The 23,544-nt window shown below is 42.1% G+C and overlaps 1 protein-coding gene across 4 annotated transcripts in view; it reads right to left on the bottom strand.

Annotated features, from left to right (window-relative positions):
- Positions 1–23,544, bottom strand: part of SNX24 (sorting nexin 24) — a 160,415-nt gene that overhangs the window by 39,175 nt on the left and 97,696 nt on the right. For all 4 annotated transcript variants that reach the window (XM_046000978.1, XM_046000977.1, XM_046000979.1 and 1 more), the window contains one exon: positions 18,334–18,438. In XM_046000978.1, the coding sequence (XP_045856934.1) occupies positions 18,334–18,438 (105 nt within the window). The remainder of the gene's footprint in view (positions 1–18,333; positions 18,439–23,544) is intronic.

Below are 23,544 nucleotides of genomic sequence, written 5' to 3'. Positions count from 1 at the left end.
GAATTGGGAAAGGCCTTTAAAAAAAATTTTATTGTGGGAAACAGAGCACTTTGTTTAATAAATTACAAGTAAGTCCTACAGAAAGACTATACATATATTTTGAAAGTTCTAGACACACTGTAATGACACGCGTTTACTTACTTAAAACAGTTTGGCATGAATGGAACAGAGGATGTGCTAAAGAGGGAGCAGTGTCTCCCAAACATTTTTCACCATACGCCTCTCAAATGAAAAAGAGTTCAGCCCTTACCCTGAAATACACGTGTTTACTTAATCACACACCACATAAAGCTATCACTGCTTTAATTATGTGCTATGTAGGGGTGCCTGGGAAGCTCAGTCACTTAAGTGTTAAGTGTCCGACTCTTGATCTCAGCTCAGGTGTTGATCTCAGGGTCATGAGTTCAAGTCCCATGTTGGGCTCCAAGCTGGGTATGGAGCCTACTAAAAAAAAAAAAAAAAAAAAAGTGCTATATAAAACGTATCCGAAAGGAAAATTTAAAGTAATATAAAGATGAAATAAGATTTAAAACAAATTTTATATTATTGTGTTTATCCACAATAGAATGTTTTTTATATAAAATTATGAATAATGACACTTTAACAGGAGAGCAGTGTGACTGAGTATGCTGCCTAAGGGTGGGACACAGTGACGTTCTCCACGGCATTCAGGAGTGACTGAGAAGTTTATTTCACAAATATTTGGTGTCAAGAACTGCCTTTGTCAAAAACAGTCATCTCACAAAGACAGGTAGATCCAGCAGCTGCACTTACGAAGTTATAACACCAAATTTTCCAATTCCAACCTCCAGTAACACAAAGACATTTTAACGAGGTTTGGCCACGAAATTCCCTTCTTTCCTGATGTCACACAGTTGTTCTTGGAGAACAAGTGGAAAATGTTGCATTTAGAAAAATCTGGACCCAAGACCGACTGAAAGTCTTCTTGTGAAAGGTTTTTGAACAGGCTAGAAAATTCTGTTTCCAAGTTTTCAGGGAAGTAGAGAGTATTTTAGGTTACACACATTAATCCTGGCAACCAAATCCCATAATGAAACTTTGTCAAATATCCACTTTCAGAATGTTCTCTCCCCATCTTGTGTTCGCTCAAAAGCCACTGACTTTCTCACTTGGGGTTCTCAGGGCCTTCAGTGGGCAGGGGAGGGGGTGGGCCAGGCCAGCTGGGGGGAGTCCGGAGTGGAGGGGGGGCATGGACACCACGGCTGCCCCCTTCCTGCCGTGCTCTGTACATTTGGGCAAGCACGTTCTGGTTTTGTCTTCAGTCCACAGTTCCTTTGCAAGGCATCTTTTTAAGTGACTCGCACCTTCTGAGGGTCTCGTTGGAAGCAGGTCATGCAACCCACTGGGTTTAGTGGAAATCAGCTAATATCACCTCATCAGGCACCTCGGAGTACAAGAGGCTATCGTGAACACTCACGCTAGGGCACCCAAGTGAGGCCCCTGGTGCTGGACTCCAAGCTGTCTGAGCCCCGGGCTCGTGAAAGGGCAGGAAGTTGTACAAACAGCAATATTAATAAAGCCTGCTTCACTTCCCTGCCATATAAAAAATAAGAAGAATTGCAAGTTTCACGACCGCTTCCACATTCAAGCAAGGGTGACCATATGCACACATGGCCTTGGACACTTGCTGGGAAGAGGGCTGTACACACTGGCCCTCGGGGATGAGACCCCTACACAGGCACTCTTCAAATTATCTCCTCTGACCAGCAGGTTCTGAAAAAGGTTCAAACCGATTTACCTGATTGACTTGCTACTACTTGGTCTACGGAGGAAATCAGAGGTGCTTTATACGCAGGCTTAGTGCATGTCAGCATGTACAAAACGGTCCATATTTAGGCAGAATGACTTCAATATCAGAGGATGCTGTTGAGCTAGGTTGGTGGTGAGGACGTGGAAGGGATGCATGCAAAGCGCCATGTAGAGTATGTGGCCAAGGACAGGTCCTTCAAAGCTGTTTATTTTATGAATTGAGGAGTGAGTGAGTGAATGGATAAAAGACCTCCACTAGAACTTCCGAGTGCAACACCGCGTCATCCTAAGGATGGTGCTATGTGTGTCTATTAGTTCATGTGGTCCTCTTGAACAACTCTACAAGTCTGCCTTTTTAGGTGACCCATGTCCAGAGAGGTTCAGTTACAATCCTAGATGAGACAGGAGTGAGCGGCAATTTAGGACTCTGAACCCACACCCCCCCTGATGCCAGGCCTTGCTCTGCCATTCCAGCCCTCTCCTGTTCGCCATGTGCCCCGATCTGCACTGGCCTCTAAGGATAAGGATCAACTACAGCCCAAGGGCCAAATGTGATGGGCTGCATGCTTTTCTAGTTAAAATTTTATTAGAACATAGGCCCTCTCCTTTGTTAAGTACCCTCTAGTAACATCTTAGGGAGGCCTTTACTCTACAACGACAGAGGTGGGTAGCTGGGACAAAGATTGTACGGCCTGAATAACTTAAAATATTTACCAGCCGGTCTTTCAGAGAATTATGTTGACTCCCGCCTAGTGTAGACCCTCTGGTGTTTACAACTCTACTTCTTCCTGTCAGAGGGACAATATACATTTCTCTTTCAATGCATTCACTAAATTGAAGGGTCAATTTTGATTTAGAACGTATCAAAAGTCTTTCTCACATCATTTGAGGATTGGGAAAGTGAATGGTTTTTGACACTAAAAACAGTAAGCAATATGATAACATTTCATCGATTTCCTTTTTTGATTGGCTGGAAGGCGTGACACTGTTATCATACCCAGAATTGTCAAAAACCATTACTAACGCTGGTTCCCATCCCCTGTTTTAAGGAATCCGGAACTAATTGCTCTCAATTAATCTCCTCCCCTCTTTGATCGCTTATTTATCAGACTAGGAAAGATAGATTTAATAGTGCTTGCTTGAAACAGGTTCCTTAATTAGAAACATCACAGCATTTAGCTCACTTTGTACTCCGGCAATTAAGAACAATTTGGAAAAGGGTTGTTGATTTTTTTCCCCCCACTATTGTCTCCCTGATTAGTTTTCCAAAGATCCAGAGAAAACAAATGACAATTCTAGCGAGCACTATTGGTCCAAATGAAACCCCAACAGCCAGATTACTTACTATGAGAAATGTGGGCCATCCTTATCCATTTTGTCCGTGTCTTGCATTTATTCCCCTGTACCCTTGTCTCTTGTGTAGGTAAGTGGTAATACCTCTTAGAAAAGGCATCATTTTGCACCTACCTTTACACAATTATCTTTTCTCCAAATAAGCCAAATCAACAGAAGAAATTATTTTTCTTGATTAAGCACCCACATTTCTCTTGGGAGGAACCAAAACAAACAATTAATCTTTCCTTATTTGTTCTCCGAAGTCCCTGCCTGCTTACACGCGGATATCCAGGAACCTGTGGCAGCCAGTCGGCCGCAATTAGGCCTGAGCAGAAAATGAATGGACTCTGGGCTGAGGGCCTAATCTGCTGAGAGTCTGTGGGAGAGGGCAAGGTTAGACCAGGAAAATTCCCTTGTTGTTGGAACACTGTTCAAAATTACTACCTGACTTCAGCATAATTAACCAGGCCTGGGAATTTATATGAACTAAGTAATTGGAAAGAATTAGCAAGAGATATGGACATTAATCTTTACCAGTTACACAGTGTTTAATGAAATTAAGGGTCTCGTGCTCATTCTTCCCTTGCTTATTCTGCACACTTTCTACCTCACCTGTAGCGCAAGGAGAATACGCCATATGGAGATCTACAACAACAACAACAACAAACCCCAAACACTCCAGTTTGAAAATTAAAGACAATTTAAAAATTTAAGAGCTGACTCTTAAATTATAATGCATCCATAGGACGGAATATTATGGAGCCTTTATTAAAATAGTTTTTTAAAAAGAACCTTTATCCATTAGAGATACATACTGAAATATTTATAGATAAAAGACATCTGTGAGTTTTTTTTTTTTTTTCCAAAATAATATGGGAAGGTGGGGTATGTTTGGGAATATATGTAAGACTGTCCCTGAGTTGATAATTATTAAGGACAGATGATGGGTACCTGGAATTTTATTATATTATTCTATTTTTTTATATGTCGAGAATTTCAGCAATAAAAAAAGTTAAGATGTTTTTAAAAACCTTGTCTTGGGGGAATACTTAACACAGTTATGGTAAATGCCTATGATATGGTTTTATGTTTCTGTTTTTTTCTCAATGCAGATTGTGACAGGTTTTTAAAAGAAGAACTTATCAAGCATTAGAGGTGACATACCAAATATACTAAAATACAGGATTACAAATACACACAGAAATAAGGCAAAGGAAGCACATTCTGATTTTGAGATGTTTCTATCAGGGCTTCTCAGCCATGCCACTATGAATGTTCTGGACCAAATGACTATTTGTTGAGGGCTGTCTTTTGCATTGTAAGATTTCTAGCAGCATCCCCGACTCTACCCTCTAGAAGCTATGAACACCCCATCCTCAAATTCTGACAACCAAAATTACCTGTACATATCATCGAATGTCCTCTGTCAGGAAAAACTGCCCCCGGTTCCTTAACAGTGGTCTGAGGAGAAGAACTACAGACAATTATTTCTATTTTTATTTCTTTATTTTTAAAGATTTTATTTATTTATTTGACAGACAGAGAGAGAGAGAGCACAAGCTGGGGGAAAAGGAGAGGGAGAGGGAGAAGCAAGCTGTCCACCAAGCAGGGAGCCCAATCCCAGGTCCCTGGGATCACGACCTGAGCAGAAGGCAGACACTTAGCCTACCGTGCCACGCAGGCATCCCTATTTTTATTTTTATTCTCTACATTTTTCCAAGCTTTTGAATAGGCACACATGTATAAATCAAAACAATAACAAAAATGCATATTTTTGTATATTCATCTGCAAGGAGAGAACTCTTGATGTCTGTGAAGAAAAAGATGATTGATATCAGAAAATAAATTACTGTGGAACAGATAGGTAGTGATCTTCCTTTGATTAAGGTGGGGTCCTCAAGCTAAAAGTGAACCTCACGAAGAAAGCCAGTTCTTTTAAAACTCAGGAGTCCATCACACACACATTTGATAAAATACAAACGAGGAAAGTCTCAAAAATAACGTGAGCCTTCCCAAAACCTTCTCCGAATGGAAAACTGTAGTACCGAAGAGGGATTCAAGCCCACTGCAGCCATCTTAAAAGAACTAATACTCACAGAAACAGAATGTTAGCTCAGGGTGTTATTTTTTTATCAGAAAAAAAGCATGCGCACTTTCATGGAAGTTTGGATGTGAAGAAAAAGCAGTATATGGCTTTGTGTCCATATATAGGAAATGACATCAGTGACTATGTGTTTGTAGAAGGTGCTTTGAGCTGGCTTTCCAGAAATCATTCCAAGTCTGTGTGATAATACCCCCAAATCTCCCCTGCCCCTTTCTAGAAACAACAAACCTGCCAAGAAGCCCAGACAGACTGAGCTGCAAATAGTCACCTTGTTAACCCGAGGCTCTAGGTTAGGGCACTAAACCTAACCTTAAAACTATTGAGAAGTTGAATTTTTAAAAATATTTAATAATTATAAATTATATCATCTTTGTATTGTATCATATTTAATATTAAATTTATTAATATTATTAATATTAATATTTATTAAATATTAAACAATATATTTTAATAATACAATTTAATAATATTTAATGCAATATTTAATCAATATTTAATAATTCAATATTTAATAATTCATAGTTTTAAACTTCCCAAAGTTTTAAGTTTTAAGCCTGATCAAGCTTTGGGTCTCAGTGCACTGGAGTGCATATTTCCAGTCCATTCCCTTCTACACAGATTCCTCTTCATGAAACATGGATGTTTTTGAGGTTCCAAGAGCGTCTCAAATTGTCATTACTGACCTTACGTCCACTGACCTATATTATCTCTGAAGGCTCATTATCCATAGATATCCTCTGTAGGTCAGGTTTTTCTGCAAGCTTACCCACCCAAAGGAAGCAAGAATGTCTTATCTCAAATAAATAAAAAATTTTAAATATTTAATTAATTAAAAATATTTGTTAAAAATTAATAAAAAATTTAAAAATAGTAGTTTAATTTATTCCATCAAAAGTAAAGGGTACTGCTTTCTTTAAAGAATTAATATATATAGCTACTTTCAAAAATTTAAAAAATTTCTCTGTACTAAGAATTATTTTAAATGGGGTCCATGTCATTTTGAGATCAGGGGAAGCAAGCAAATCACGGAGAAAAATAAAACACATTTGAGAATAAGTACCAGAACTCTCTAAAATACAAATCTTTAAATCATATGAGAAGAAATACCATATACTCTGCTAAGTATTTACAGCTTTCACAGTTTCTTCAGTTTAACACAAAAAAAAAGTCTTAAAGAACTATCACAAAGCCTAAGAACCTATAGGTCACTGTCGACAAAAACGAAATTTAGGAAACAGACTTGCGAAGTTTTTTCTTCTCCCTGTTTTGTCTTTTATTTCACCAATTATGAGGACAAACCTGTCTGCCACATTCTGGTTAGGGTTTTCCTGTACAAACAACCAACCGCTGAAACAGGGTTCCAGGATTTCTAAGCAGGCACCACAGAAACGTACGCGCAAGAGAATCTAGAAACACTCGCTAGCAATGATGGATTTCAGTTATTAACAGATCAAAAAGAGATGGATGGTGGTTTGCTTTTCTTAATCTACATCATCATCTAGATCTATTTAAAGATATGTGGCGCACTAACAAACTTGGTTAAGGTTTCGATAAAATCAGTAAAAATAATCTGCTCCCGTTACATTGAGTCGGTATCGATCAATAAAATCACTTGTACAGGGAAAGTACTGTTAAGTACTGACAATCCCAGCCATTAATATTATTTAACACACCGCTCACAATCTTTAATGAGAACAAAGGACAGTGTGTCTCATGTTATAAGCAGGACCTTCATAGATACTGTTACTTCTATAGGCTTTTCCGGTGATTTTGCCAAAGTCCAACTGTACATCCCTCTTTCACGAGTGCACCCCTCCTCCACACCCCCAAGACGTAAGATCTTGTTCTTTACTTCAGTTGCATTTTAAAGGAACGCCTTTGTAAGAACCCAAACTGCCATTATACCACTTCTTCATTTGTGAATGAAACACAAAGCTCTAAGGCCCTAATAAGCTCTAGGATGTGGGGTAACTGTGGGCACAGCATAGGGCTTCCGTTACACACCTTCGTCAAAACATTAACCTGTTGTCACGGGTGGATGAAAACAGAAATTTTCAATTACTCCTCAGAGCTGGATGGCAAGTAAGAGATACATGTGAATAACTTAAAAGCACCAAAGTGGGGGAGCCTGGGTGGTTCAGTCGGTTAAGCGTCTGCCTTCCGCTCAGGTGATGATTCTGGAGTCCCAGGATCGAGCCCTGTATCAGGTACCCGGGATCAAGCTCCTGCTTGGCGGGCGGGGAGTCTCCTTCTCCCTCCCTCTCTGTTCCTCTCCCCACTCATGTTCTCTCTCACTCTCTCTCTCTCTCCCTCTCAAATACATAAATAAAATCTTAAAAAAAAAGGGGGGGGGAGAAAAGCACCAAAGTGGAAGGTGGGGAATAAGAAAGGATGAAAATATTTTACAGAAGTTGGGACATCTGCATGGCTCGGTTGGTTAAGCTGCTGTCGGCTCAGGTCATAATTCCAGGGTCCTGGGACGGAGTCCCGCACTGGGCTCCTTGCTCAGCCGGGAGCCTGCTTCTCTCTCTGCCTCTGCCTGCCACTCTGCCTGCTTGTGCTCTCTCTCTCTCTCTGACAAATAAATAAATGAATAAGATCTTTAAAAAAATATTTTACAGAAGAAAATTTTCATCTTTGTAAATATCGGTGATTATATAAATGAGAAAAATGACAAGAAAACTGCTTTACGAAGTAAAACTGACTTAAAGATAATGCTAAGATCTTCAACAGAAACCTGTTCTAAACTTCACCTTTCCAGTTCTGACCACTCACAATCCCAGTAGGTTATGATTTGTAGTGCTTTGCAATTTTGCTGAGATAAAGCAAGAGGGAGCCCCTCTCTGATAAGTGAACATTGAAAACATGAGAGTTGAATCTCAGTTCAGTTTCACTTACTCTGTTGTTCTTAGCTCAATTCTGCCTATCCTACCCTTCTCATAGAGTGATTGAAACATTATGACACACTTTAGCTTTCTTACTATGTTGCCAAAGTACTTACCATCTTTCAATGTCTGGAAATCACCTTTTTTTTTTTGCCCTAAGATTTTATTTATTTGACAGAAGAGAGCATGAGCAGGGTGGAAGACAAAGGGAGACGGAGAAGCAGGCTCCCTGCTGAGCAGGTACCCCCCCCACCCCCACACACACCCCACCTCATGTGGGATTCAATCCCAAGGCCCCTGGGATCATGACCTGAACCGAAGGCAGACGCTTACCTGACTGAGACACCCAGGTGTCCTGGAGACATCATCTTTGAAGTTACTTGCAAAGTTTTCAATGAGCACAGTTAAATATTCAAATTTTAATTTTTATACTCAAAATAGGAAAGAGAAAAAAATGGACAGAGGAAAGTGTTTTCCAATTGTTAGGTGACTCAGACAATGACAACAGAGACAGGAATACTCGAGAGCACCACAGTGTACATAAGTAGTACACTATAAACCACATATATACCTTATAAAAATTTAAAATATATATTTAATATTTAAGTTTTCTGGTAGCCACAAGAAAAAAGTAAAAAGAAACAAGTAAATATATTTTGTTTCACCAATAAATACAAAATATTACTTCAAATGTGACTTCAAAATATGACTTCAAAAATAAAAACTATTGAGATATCTTACATTCTTTTTTGTACTAAGTTTTTGTAATCTGTGTTTATTGTGTAGAACATCTTGATTCAGACCAGCCACATTTCAAATGTTCAAATGTTCTTTAGCCACATATGACTAGTGGTTTCCACGATATATAGCAAAATCCCTTGCATAGGGAAAATCACAGATCGTGAGACTTCAGACGCCATCACAGACGAATTTTCTCATACTTAGGGATCAATGATGAAAAAGGAAATCCAGTATTCTCTTGGAGCTGTTCATTCAAAAGGAAGAACCTTACCATACATTATTTTGCATCAAGAACCTGGACCATTTCATTTTGCTAAAAGTATGTGGAACACTATTTTTTCCACTTTTTGGGATGTTTGTGTACCAAGATTTATTTAACAAATGCTTTTTTATTTGACAAAAGCATATACAAAGGTGGATGGAAGGAAACAGCAGTGAAGAATTTTTAAAAAACAGTTTAGTCGTTTTAGTTGTGACTGTGAAACGAAAAAGGAAAGTATTTTGCAATAATGCAGCAAAGATATGTCACTGTCTCTTCAATAAATCTACTGATCACCAAGGTTTCCAAAGATACGGATTTCAACAATCATGACTAAGAAAAAGAACCAGAAGAAATGATAAACTGGAACATATTTTATACACACACACACACACACACACACACACATAACGTGTATATATTAATTAGAGATATATCTAATCTGAAGATTTTATAGTGCTTACAAGATGATTTATATTTCAGGTTCATGTGTAACAATTCATGACCCATTCATCAGCTAAGTATACTGTTTGAAGGATGCTGCTGCCCTTTTATAACAGAGGAAACAAAGACTAAGACTTTGACTTTGGGTTTGCTGTGTTGAAATTCCAATCAAAATTCTAGTGAAGTTGTCTTCCACTTTTCTCCTTATTTAAATTTCTGTAAATTATTCATTTAAAAAAATCTTAAAATTATAAAAACACTAAAAATGGACTACTGGATTCAAATAGTAAATGGTGATTACCATTTTTCTCAGGAAAAATTGAGACAATGTGCTCAAAAAGATCAGACTGACCCCCACACAAACATCCAGCAGATTAGGAGGGGGAAAAAAAGCAAAGAGAATTTCTCAAACAAAAAAACACAATATTAAAACTTAAAAGTTGGGGCGCCTGGGTGCCTCAGTGGGTTAAGCCTCTGCCTTCGGCTCAGGTCATGATCTCAGGGTCCTGGGATCGAGTTCCACATCAGGCTCCCAGCTCAGTAGGGAGCCTGCTTCCCCCTCTCTCTCAGTCTGCCTCTCTGCCTACTTGTGATCTCTGTCTCTGTCAAATAAATAAATCCTTATTTATTTATTTTTTAAAAAAGATTTATTTATTTGACAGACAGAGATCACAAGTAGGCAGAAAGGCAGGCAGAGAGAGAGGGGGAAGCAGGCTCCCCGCTGAGCAGAGAGCCTGATACGGGCCTCGATCCCAGGACCCTGGGATCATGACCTGAGCCAAAGGCAGAGGCTTTAACCCACTGAGCCACCCAGGCACCCCTATAGAAAAAAAAAAGAACGTTAAAGTCAAAGGATAGACTTCCAGTTCTATTAGGATGGAAGAGATACACTTTTCACTCTTCTTCCTGCCAAATACAACTCACACATTACAGTGAACATTATATCTAAGGTCGAGGGAAGAAATGAAATCTGCAGCATCTAATGAATGACACAATGGTGAGTTTTTCTCTTTCCTGGGTTTTCCTTTTGCCTCATGTATCTCGACTTGGAGCAGAAAAAGCCAGAAGCCAGGCAATACCAAGAGAGGCAGACAAGTCAAGCCCCGATAAGAGTCTGTTTCCTCTAGCGAAAAGACTGGAAAAGAGACAGCCTAGCAAGACAGAAAACCTTAAGACACTGACCACTCTACTCAACACAAGCACTAAAGAAAAGACTGGTGGTCCACTTCCACTCAAGCCGGGGGGTTCTGGGGTGGTTCAGCCGGAAGCGGAATCCCAGTGGGAAGCCCAGCTTTCCACCCTCATGAAGCTGCAACAAGGCACTCAATCCTAGGGTGGTATCAGAGATGTCAAGTAGGGAGCCAAGAAGCCAGGACTCTCATCCCTTGTCCAAGCCGGGAATGTGCTCTATCCAAGGGTCAGTGGATACATAGTGGGGAGCCAGAACTCCCGTCCTCTTAGCAGTCATGAAGGACACCGCTCCCAGCCCAGAAGTCAACGAAGGCCAAATGGGGAATCTGGTCTTCTACATTTACCTGGCAGAAAAAAGCCAGAGTCCTCCATACCCCACCTTCTCTGGACTGAACAGTGTCATATTAAAAGGACAGCTAACACAGGAGGTTTAAATATGTTTTTTTAAGATGTTATTTATTTGTCAGAGAGAGAGGGAGAGAGAGCACAAGAAGGGGGAGGAGCAGAGGAAGAGGGAGAAGCAGGCTCCCCGATGAGCAGGGAAGCCCATTGTGGGACTCCATCCCAGGTTGCTGAGATCATAACCTGAGCCAAAGACAGATGCTTAACCAACTGAGCCACCCAGGAGCCCCAAGACAGGAGGTTTAAATAAGAGCCAGAGTTCATAACATCATGCAAAAATGTCCAGGAATCAAGTGAAACCATTTATCATATCAAATCCAGGAATATCTCAAACTGAATGAAAAAGACAATCAATAGATGCCAACACTGAGAAGACAAAGATGTTAGAACTATCTGATAGTGACTGTAGAGAAGCTTTGGTAACAATGTTTCAGTGTGTAATTATGAACACGTCTGAAACAAAAGAAACAATATGAAAACTCAACAAAGAAACATAAAGGGGAGCGCCTGGGTGGCTCAATCATTAAGCGTCTGCCTTCAGCTCAGGTCATGATCCCAGGGGTCTGGGGTCAAGCCCCGTGTTGGGCTCCCTGCTCAACTGGCAGTCCAATTCTCACCCTCCCTCTGCCCCGCCCACTGCCTGTGCATGCTGTCAAATAAAAAATTAAATCTTAAAAAAAAAAAAAAAAGAAATATAGAGGGTCAGCACAGAAATAAAAGCTATAAAGAAGAATCAGTGGGAATTTTAGAACTGAAAAATACAGTGACCAAAATAAAAAGCTCCGTGGACCAGGTTCAATAGCAGGATGGAAGGACCGGAGGAAAAAGACAGCAAATGGAAAGATAGAAAAACAGCAATGACCTTATCTGACCAATGGAGAGAAAAAGTCTGAAACAAAACCACAGAGAAGACCCAGGTCTCTGTGGGACCAGAGCAAAAATCCATGTATTCCTATTATCACAGTCCTGGAGGGAGAGGAGAAAGCAGGAAGGGAAGAGAAAGAAGAGAACTCCAAACAAGAAAAACCCAAAGCAATATGCACTGAGACACACCATAATTAAGCTTCCAATAACAAAGACAAAATCTTGAAAAGAAACATCTTAAAACAGCATCTTACATAGAGAGGAGAAACAATAATATGACCGTGGATTTTTTTTTAGAAGGCACAGAAGCCAGAATGGAGCAGCACAATATTTTCCAAGTGCTAAAAAAAAAAAAAAAAAAAAAAAAAAAAAAAAAAAAAGGCTGTCAACCCAGCATCCCGTATCTTGAGTGATCAGACTTGAAACATCCCAAGGTCCTTGTCATGTTCAGGAGGAGACTAAAGAAAACAGGTAACTTCGACAAGAACAGATACAAACTAACAGAGGAGAGAAAATGGAAAGAGAAAAAAGGCGGTGGGAGGGGGGTGGAATCTGCCACCAATCCAATAGCAGGCAAGAAAAGCAAAAACTCAGGAAGAGAGGGGCCAGGAGAAAGCAGGGATGGTCGCCCTTAGCTCTATCATAGGAGCAATCACAGAAATGTAAGTGGGACATTTTAACACACCTTTCTTCTTAGAGATCAGCAAGCCAAGTCTGATTGATTAGCGTGCTTAGCAAACTTCATATAGCTCACTTATATAGAACTTATAGCTCACTGCCTCAAGAATTGGTAAGGACACACTGTCAAGCCCACAGCGTCAATTTTAATAAATGCTCCGTGTACTACTGGCCGAGTTAAAAAAAACAAAACAACTCTGGTCCATGGCAGACTCCTGGCTCAACAGAACAGTACACTGTCTTGCATGATTTTAAAAACACATGAGAGGGGCGCCTGGGTGGCTCAGTGGGTTAAGCCGCTGCCTTTGGCTCAGGTCATGATCTCAGGGTCCTGGGATCGAGTCCCACATCGGGCTCTCTGCTCGGCAGGGAGCCTACTTCCCTCTCTCTCTCTCTCTCTCTCTGCCTGCCTCTCTGCCTACCTGTGATCTCTCTCTCTCTCGCTGTCAAATAAATAAATAAATAAAATCTTTAAAAAAATAAATAAATAAAAAAAATAAAAACACATGAGAGGCAGTCTAGCTAGGTAATCGAGTCTTCTGAAGACAGCAGTCTGTGTGTACTAGATAACACGCCCCACACCAGCTGGGCAAATATCTTCTTCCAGTGAATTTTAAGGCTTTTCTTTTTTTTAGCTTAGATCATCCTTAATCATGATTTCTATGAGCCACTTCACCCTACCTCCCAACACTTCCTGTATATATATAGATTTTAAAGACTTTATTTATTTGAGAGAGCGAGCATGAGTGGGGGAAGAGGGGGAGCGTGAGGGAGAAGCAGAATTCTCGCTGAGGAGCGAGTCCAGACATAGAGCTCGATGCCAGGACTTGAGCCGAAGTCAGACGCTTAACTGACTGAACCGCCCAGCTGCCCCTCCCTGTATGTTTAACTGTGGTTCCCTCCTTATGAAAAAGAGGAAAACATAAGCCTCTGCTGTTCTTAAGGAAGTGACCTAAGACGTGGGTCCCTTTCTCAGAAACGTAAATCTCTCAGTATTGCAACAGACGCAACAAGGTCTGAATGCAAACTTCCCACGGATGATGGCTGTCTAAAAACCAAGCCAGCTTTTAATTTCACGTTGCTACTGAAGAAGAGAGAGGGACCCGCCTAGGAAGCCAGCCTCAGATAAGGAAATGAAGCCACCAATGAACCTCAACCTTGCTCACCATTTGTTTTTCTTTTCTGGGAGAGTATGGATGGATCTTCATCTCCGACATACTGATATTCTGCCACTGTGTCTAAGCCTTGGTGGGTTTCCATCATTTTTGATGCTCTGCACCTTATCTCCGTTACAGGCTCCCAGCCCCCAGCTTGGGGAAATGGTCAACTATTTTCCTTTGATTATCTCCTCCTCTACTTTGGTAGTTTCCCCTCTTCTTTCTTTCTAGGACTCCAGGATGTTAGACCCGGATAGATCTGCAGTGTCTTGTCTTTTGGTGGAGAGATTTTGTATCTGTACTTTTGGGAATGGTTTCCCAAATGGAGAGCAGCTACATAATACTTCCAGTGGGAGGACACAACAAAACCCAAGAACTCCTCTGTGTCCCCGACCACTCGACTTATAATTTCCTAGTGTCATCTTTTGGATGTTACGCTTTGGGGCAGCTCTCTAGATTTATTAAACCAATTCTGGGGACATGTTTTGTGTTGTGAAGTATCTCTATGCTGACAAGCCAGTGTTTCAGTTCATCTTGGTCTTTTTTTGTTCTTCAAAGGCCTGGTGATCCCTGGTTATCATCAGATCTCACTGAAGCAAGCAGGGGGGCGGGGGCGGGGGCGGAGCGCGTGTGGGTTTTCCTCTGTGGCTCTGTCGGACCTCCTTCCACGTGGAAAGACAGTGTGGGCGGAGCGTGCAATGTGGTCAGCTGTCCTCGGGGCTCAGTTGGCAGGGACAGGGTTGTGAACTGGGGGCCCTACTATCTACACGAGAAGCCTTAGCTCTCCATAGGGTCATTCTACTTAATATCTCGGTGTATTGTTTTGTTTTGCACAGAGAAGTCTCTGAAAATAATTTTGGCCCAGTCACAAACATCAAGCTGCCTATATTCTATAGAGAACAAGTGGCCAGGCCACCTGTCCCATGTGTGCACTCTGAATGGCCCCACTGATTCTCAGTTGCACCTGCCGATTTTGAATCCAGAAATTCTCCAGCAAAGCCACGGGCAGGTAGCCTCCTGCCTCTACCACAGGCCTTCGGGGCTGCTGCTTTCTGCTCTCTGCTGTATCCATTCATGCATTAGCAGAACATTCCATCTTCTCGAAAGTTGTTGAAAATTTTTCGTCCTCTGATGATCCCTTTTACCCCTGCCTATCCATGCATGGACCCGTGGAGGTTCATTCCTTGTGGAGTTTTTGTACTTTTATTTCAAAGGGGGTCTCAGTAAAAACAGGAAGTCATCTCAAAGCAGGATGTATTCTGGGATGGCTCAGCTGGTTAGGAATCTGCCTCACGTCACGATCCCAGGGGTCCTGGGATTGAGCCCTGCAATGGACTCCTTGCTCGGCAGGAAGCTTGCTTCTCTCTTTCCCTCTGCCTGCCACTCCCCCTGCTTGTGCTCTCTCTCTGTGTCAAATAAATAAAATAAAAAAAAAAAAAGCAGGATGTATTCTATAAATCTTGTCCAAGGGCCAAATCACTTTGGGACCCCCCCCCCCAATGTAATACACTCTTCTTAAGATGTGGGTTTCTCTGCAGATGACTTAACAGGGAAAACAGATGTATGCTGACAGTTTTCACAGGATTCTACATATTCAAGTTACAGATTTTAAAAATAACCAATCAAAATAAAAACAAAACAAAACAGAAACAAAAACAAAATAAAAAAAATCACCAATCTATCAAGGGAGTCGAGGTTCAGTTAATTAAATTGTGACCGTTTATGATTATACGGCCTTTTCTTTTATGATTATTAATAAATAATATCCTTACGTGAAACTATGTCAAGGCTGAGACATTAGGAAATCCACAATGCAGAATGGAAAGAGCCTCCAGGGAGTTAAGAAACTAAAATTTCAGTCCAGGTTTTTGACTGATGAACTCCAGGGAGCGAGGCAGGTTTTGTAACCACACCAGGGCTCAGTTTCTCCATCTCTAAAATAGAAGATCAGTGGGGGCAACCTTAGGAATGCTGTCACACTCCCTCATGGTCCTGAAGGTACTGGCCAATCTTTGGACAAGGGGCACAGTTGTTTTCTGTGGCCCTCTCAAGTGCTAATCTGCCTGTTCTATTGTTGGGAAACTGAGGCCAGAAGGATAATCCTGAGCATAACTGAGGGGCAAGAGGCGGGCTGGACTGGAAAACATTCTAATGTCACTGGGAGCTTTAGGTGCTACGGAGGTGGGGTGTGAACACCTTCTCAGTTTTACGGGCCAGAACAGGGCCATCCTGTCCAGCGCACGCCGAGACTGTCTTACTCCTACAGAGACTTGAACATCAAAAGATATCCAAAACTGACATGCGAGCCAGGGTTTTCATTTCATTTGACATTGATAAAACATTCCCACTCATCTTTGCAACTTCCATCTAACTCCCACTGCCCTCAAACAGAATCAGGAAGAGAAGGGAGACGAGAGAGCTCCTTGGACCTCCTTGGGGACCCGAGCGACAAGAAAATGAGTATTAAATGCACGGCAGGAAGCAAGCCCTCTCGGTCCCTAACCACATCTTTCAAGCCCTATTTCTGAGAATAGAAAATTCTAAGCTCAATTTGAGAGTCATTGTAAACTCCTCTCTGTGCCAGATGATTTTATCGGCATATTTACATCCCAAGTACAAACTTAAACTGTTTACACTGAGGAGTAATGGAAGTCATGTGTCAAATTCAGCGGGAGGAGAAAGAGGAACACGTTTCACAGCGAAAGCCTGAAGATATACAATATCTGTGGAAAATGCGGCCTATAAGAATGCATTGTTTACCTATTTCGTTTAATTACAGAGAACATGAATTCTTACCCTTCGCATACAACGTCTAAAGTCTCGTGGTTTTTTTTGGTTTGATTTTGCCCGACAGTGTTGCCAGGATCTCTGGAAGTCTCCCAGGCCCGTATACACAGCCTCAAAAACGCCGCCACACACGTTCCTGTCATCTGTGGCCCCGTCTCCTTCCATCTCCCACTTCCAGAGAGACGCAGGGAAGGGTCTGTCCGCAGCGCCCCAAAGCAGCACAAGAACAGTACAGAGAGCCCTCCTCAGATGCTCGCCAGGCCTTCAGCACGTCAGCTTTCCTTGCTGAACGCTGTCAAGACAGGAAGACTAGACAAGGCCACCAGGAGACTCCTGGCATCTTTGTACTGGGAGAGAGTCGTCTGAATTTACCACCGAGTACAAGCCTGCGGGGACAGCTTCCCCACAACTTCTAACCGAGAGCGATTCAGGCACAATCACCCAGAAAGTCTGACACGCACACCGTGTGCTGGCTTCCCAGAGCCGCCAGCGACTCGTCTACACAGCATCTATTCTGGCGTGAAAGCTGAAAGGGGTCGTGCGGTATTATTCGAGGAAAGCACGGTACGAGCTGCTGTTTCTGCGACATCACATGTCTCAGAGGGAGAGATCGTCATGGCGAAGCCATAACCCCTGGGTGAGGTCCAGCTCTTCTCTTCCTCATCCTCTCGGCCATACTCACTGGGTCATTCCCATGCATCTCTCTCAGGGGATCAGTGTCGTGGCTGAGTACCTGGCCAGAGCTGTCCCTGCATCTGCCCTCTGTGGTGCTCTGTGGATCAACTAGGATATAGAATATTCATACTAAGCCTCTGCCCTTTGTATTTTAAAGCCGAGAAACTAACAGGCATGCCTGGGTGGCTCCATCGGTTAAGCCTCTGCCCTCAGCTCTGCCCTCAGCTCAGGTCATGATCCCAGGGTCCTGGGATCGAGCCCCGCATCGGGCTCCCTGCTCAGCGGGGGGCCTGCTTCTCTCCCTCTGCCTGCCTCTCCCCTGCCTCTGTTCCCCTTGTGCTTGCTCTTTCCCTCTTTCTGTCGAATAATGAAATAAAATCTTAAAACAGAAAACAGAGAAGATGACATTGTTCTAACGTTCCTTTTGCTTTTCCTTTTCACTCCAGACAAGTGTTGTCTTATCCTCCAACTTCCATAGTTCTGCTTGCTCCTCTCAGTGGCAGAAAAGAGCATGTGAATGCATTCGTTTAAAAGCACACATTCTAATTTTAAAGGTCGGTCCCTCATCAGAGGCAATTTTTATACTCCAATTCTCAATATGATTCCACAGATGGACTAGCCAGAGCCAACAAAAATTCAGTTTCTCTATGTCCCCAGCAACCTAAACCCCATAGCTAGCCCCATAGCAAATGCTAGGAGAAAGCATCTCTCAAAATCTTGGAGAGAAAACAAAACAAAACAAAAACCCAAAGACACAGTAATGTGTAGAGTTGAACTGAGAAATGGAAAGACCCTCTCTCCATTGGTTTTTAGGGTGACACGCAATTTTCACTTCCTCCATTCACATTATTACAAATAGAAGCTGATTAAAGCTAAAAGAACCAACAACATATTTATAATTTTAAACCTTTTTTATTTTAATCAAGAATTAATGTTTGCTTGATGTACTTTGCATCTCACCATAAGTTGTGAGAATAAAATACTGAGATACAAGTTTATTTAAGTTACATTATATTAACTGAAGATCTAAACATGTCTTACCTGTAAATATGTTTCCAAACCTTGTCGCCGTTGTTCCAAGACCTTTGGGACCCAGTTCCTAACATGTTTAGAAGGGATTTCTGGAGTTTTTATACATTTCTTCAGCTATAAAGACAGAAACAGGAAAAAAAAATGTCTCAGTTATAAACACATTCTTTGAGGAGGGAAAGCCAATAAAAGAAAATGAACCACTACTATCTCCAATAAAAAGACAGAAGAAAATGTAATTATATTTAAATTCTGTTAAAAAGCTCTTAGCAGCACCTGGGTGGCTCAGTTGGTTGAGGGTCTGACTCCTGGTTTCAGCTCAGGTCTTGATCTCAGAATCCAGGGATCAAGCTCTGTGTCATGCTCCCTGCTCAGCAGAGCCTGCTGGAGAGTCTCTCTCCCCCACTGTTTGTTCTTTCTTTCTCTCTCTCAAATAAATAAAATAAAATAAATCTTTAAAAAATTGTTTAGCTATCCTAAATGTTCTGGTTTCAGAATAAGAGTTTTGGGTTTCTGGTAGTTGTTATGGTTGGGTATCATCTAGTATTTCGCACTAGAATTATTTTTTTCTGAAAAACTGTATGTTCAGTAAATGCAAAAAAAAAAAAAAGTTTAGTGAATGCATCATTATGGAGGTAAAGTAGTTCAGAATTTCCAAAATCAATTAATAGAAGGAAATTTTGCTCAGAAGAAGTACGTTTCTGATTAAAAGACTTTCTACATATTAGTTCACATAAAAAGTCAAATAAAATGCAATGTTTATAACCATCCCGCTGGAAATGCCATGCAAATTAGACCACACCATTTGGAAAGTTTCTCAAAAGTCTGGAACAGAATGAACTTTAGCTTTTTAAAAGAGAAAGACTGATGCTTCCAATGCTCCTAAGAATTAGGTCCAAAATCTGTTCAAGAAAAATCATGGTACTCCGCTAAGCCTTTCTGGGCAGCAGTCTGAAGGAACCACATAAAAAAGGAAAATCCTTTTGGAACTTGAGTTAGAGCTGCCTGTGGTAGGCTCAGCCTGTCTACGACATTGACACCCTAACCTGTGAATGTTACTTTATTTTACACGGCCAGCGACTTCGCAGAGGTGATTAAATTAGGGGTCTTAAAACGGAGTGACTCTCCTAGATGATTCAGGTGGGCTCAGTGTAATAGTAAAATTCCTTGTAAAGGGGAAGCAGGAGGGTCAGAGTCAGGGGGAGTCTGGAAGATGCTACATGGCTGGCTTCCACCCCAGAGGAATGGTCCAGAGCCCAGGTGATCTCTAGAAGCTGGAAAGGAAGGGGACGGATGCTTCCCTTCAGTCTCGTGATGCCTTGATTTTAGCCCAGTGAAACTCATTTCAGACTTCTGACCTCAAGAAGGGTAAACATCCTAACTCTTGTATCAACATGGACGGGACTGGAGGAGATTATGCTGAGTGAAATAAGTCAAGCAGAGAGAGTCAATCATCATATGGTTTCACTTATTTGTGGAGCATAAGGAATAACATGGAGGACACTGGGAGATGGAGAGGAGAAGGGAGCTGAGGGAAATTGGAGGGGGAGATGAACCATGAAAGACTATGGACTCAGAAAAACAATCTGAGGGTTTTGAAGGGGCGAGGGGGGGGGGGTGGGAGCTTGGGTGAGCCTGGTGGTGGGTATTAAGGAGGGCACGTATTGCATGGAGCACTGGGAGTGGTGCATAAACAATGAATTCTGATGCACTGAAAGGAAATTTTAAAAATTAAAAATGAAAAAAAAAAGAAGGGTAGAAAAGTAAATCTGTCTTGTTTTAAGCCACTAAGTTTGCGTTAATATGTTACCGCAGCAATATTGAAACTGATACACTGACTAAAGCAGAATGAAGTTTAATGTTCTAATTAAAAACTTGGAAAACCTACTGAGACTGTAGTGAGAAGCCAGAGCTGATTAAGAATATACAGATTAGGGGTGCCTGAGTGGCTCAGTCAGTTAAGCCATTGCCTTCAGCTCAGGTCATGATCCCAGAGTTCTGCGATGGAGTCCCATATCAGGCTCTCTGCTCAGCAGGGAGCCGGCTTCTCTCTTTGCCTCTGCCTGCCTTTCTGCCTGCTTGTGCTTGCTCTCTCTCTCTCACACACGCATAAATAAATAAAATCTTATTTAAAAAGAAAAGAAAATCTTAAAAAAAAAAAAAAGAATATATAGCTTATGACCTGCTGAGGGAGGGGCACAAGCCCTGGGCATCTGAGCTCCCACACTGGGGAAATGAACCCCACAGGCTTGTTTTGACTAAAGGTACGGTTTCATTATACCCACGGAAAGGACATAGAGTCACAAGATTTATTACAGGTCCCAGAAGCAAGGGAGGGGTACTGGTATTTGGACTTTCTGTTTTATGTACCTGAATTTAATTTTGATAGACTTCCAGAAAAGAAAGAAAAAAAAAAAAAAGGCAAAAAGCCAAAGGTAATGGGACATAGAAGAATGAAACCAAAGGGGCAGAGAAGAAGTAATTACCAGGAGATCAAGAACTTTCTACAAGACAGAAAGCAGGGGTATGTCAATGAAGAAAACAGAGGAGAAAGCCCCTGGCCAGGCCACCTCAAGAAAGGAATCATAGGGGCGCCTGGGTGGCTCAGTGGGTTAAAGCCTCTGCCTTCAGCTCAGGTCATGATCCCAGGGTCCTGGGATCGAGCCCCACATTGGGCTCTCTGCTCAGCAGCGAGCCTGCTTCCCCCTCTCCCTCTGCCTGCCTCTCTGCCTATTTGTGATCTCTCTCTGTCAAATAAATAAATAAATAAATAAGAAAGAAAGAAAGGAATCACAAAGAGTGGAGACCCACGTCTTCTCAGCAGACTTGAGAGATTTGTGCTCGGAACTGGTGTAAGAGGAGGGCAGAACCAAGAAGAGGGATGACACATGGTTCGTGCACAACATCATGGTTCATGCCAATGGACACTCTACCCTTACCCTCCATAAGCAAGGGGCTAGCAATCAGGCCGCATCTCTAGCACTCATACACCTACGCCATAAAAAAGGGTCAGTGTCCCTCAGGAAAATGAATGAAAGATTTGGGCAGAATGATGGCATCCCATTCTACTCATCCTGTTGTGGGGATCCCACTCTAACAGCTGGCTCTCTCCTCTCACTCCCTATGACGAAGCCCCTCCAGCTGATACACCCTACAGAGGGACCAGGCATGCGTGCCCAAGGCAGAGGTACCAGTGACAAACACTAAGAATAATTCCTCTAGTTGGATGGGCAACTGAGGCTAGCTATGTCAGCAAAGACAGCACTATGAAGAAGAAAGAACAAGAAAAACAAGTGGAACAATGAACTGCAAAGAAAACAAGTAACAGAGGAGATCTTTGATACCTACTTAGTACCTACAGGGAGATTTGAGAAGATATTGCTTCTATAAAACAAGAAGAGTTGCTATTTAAAAAAAAGAATGAGTTTTTTTTAGAAAATAAAAAAAACATGAGATGGAAGTAAAAAATTAAAAGAGGTAGAACATACAGTCATAGACGTCTCTCAGACTGTACAACAAAGAGAGAGAGGGCAAAGTTAGGTGAAAAGAAAAATACCATGAGGATTAATCCAGGAAGGTTAATAAAAAAAATCAATAAGCATTCCATAAAGGAGAAAAGAAATTCTCAAAGAAATGATGGAAGAATTATGTGACTTCATACAGATCTTCAGATTAAGAACACACTGGGCACCTTGACCTTCTATGGCTTCTTCTATACAAAGGAAGCTAAGGCTGTAACTCCAGAAAATGGCTTAAAGCAAAGAAGAAAAAGAGGATCAGGACTCAAAGCTCTGCCCCATCCGTCTGAGGAAGGGAATCGCAGGACAGCAGATTTGGAGAGGGGACTTTCTGGGAGAAGGTTGCTTCCATGCAGTAAATAATACGGGAAGATGAATAATCAAGGAGATAATCCGCTATTAGAAAAGATCAGTTCTGGAGGGAGCAAGAGCCCCTGAAGGCAGTGGTGGAGCAGAAGACACTGAGCTTCTCCTCCATGTCAGTCCAGGGCTAGAGACACTCCTGGTGCGTGTGGGGCTCACATACCAGGAAAAGACAAGAAACAATACACGAGGTAATAAAACAGGGTGGGCGCAGATAGTAACAGAAAAGGGTGGGAGCTGAAGGACTGTGTGAGATGGGAATGTCTGAGGAGCGGTGGGAATCATGCAGGTGGGGAGCCAGGGAAGGAGCTGGCGAAGGAACGTGACAGCAGATGGACCAATGGGGAGCAGGGGCCGAGCCTGGTGTTCGGGACACAGCCAGGAGGAGACGGGTTCAGGGAGGCGGCACTGCACACTGTAGGGCCTTGGAGGTTACGCAGGAAGTTGTGTTCATTTTATATGGGAAGCTTCGTGAATGTCTTCAGCAAGGGAATGACCTCATAGAAATTTACTTTAAGGAGGTCATGCTAGATTTCATAAGCGAGATGCACTGTAAGAGGGTGGGAGTCAATGTGGGGAGACTGGTCAGAAGCTTCTGCAGAAGAAATCCAGGCAAAAGACCAGGGTGATTTAGGCTATCTATGGTCCTGACAGTGGAAACAGGACAAGTAGAGGCTGTGGGGATATGGAGAAAGAAGAGATGCTTAGAACAAAGAAAAGAAAAAAGAAGAGGAAGAGAAAAAAAAAAAGAAAAGAAAAGAAAAAAGAAAATGGCCCTTCATCCTGAAAGAAATGCAGAAACAAGGCTGGAGGGACAGCGACTACATATAACCAGAAGGATGCAAGGCAGGTGCAAAGGTTAAAATAAAATTAAAAAAAAAAGGAGCTTGGAACATGGATACTGTGGAATTACTTATTTATTTGACGGACAGAGATCACAAGTAGGCAGAGAGGCAAGCAGAAAGAGGGGGGAAGCAGGCTCCCTGCTGAGCAGAGAGCCCGATGCGGGACTCGATTACAGGACCCTGAGATCATGACCTGAGCCGGAGGCAGAGGCTTAACCCACTGAGCCACCCAGGTGCCCCCGATACTGTGGAATTACTACATCAGCTTGGACTGCCTGCTTTTAGTTTTGTTGCTGTGTGAGAATCATCTCTCACTTGTTTAAGAAACCTAGTCAACTTTCTGTTACATCCAACCAAAAATAATCCTGGCATAAAGGAATCCATTGTTTGCTTCTGGTGATTTTAACAGGAGGCCCACCGGGCACTCAAATAGAGATAACCAGTAGGCAGGTCGATAGGGGTCGTAGATCTGGGCATTAGATACCTAAGTGGAATCC

The sequence above is a fragment of the Meles meles genome, chromosome 3 (genome assembly GCF_922984935.1).
Source record: "Meles meles chromosome 3, mMelMel3.1 paternal haplotype, whole genome shotgun sequence".
In the NCBI taxonomy this organism is placed as follows: domain Eukaryota; kingdom Metazoa; phylum Chordata; class Mammalia; order Carnivora; family Mustelidae; genus Meles; species Meles meles.
Note: the sequence above shows the minus strand (reverse complement) of the source record. Positions and strands in the feature narration are given on the sequence as shown.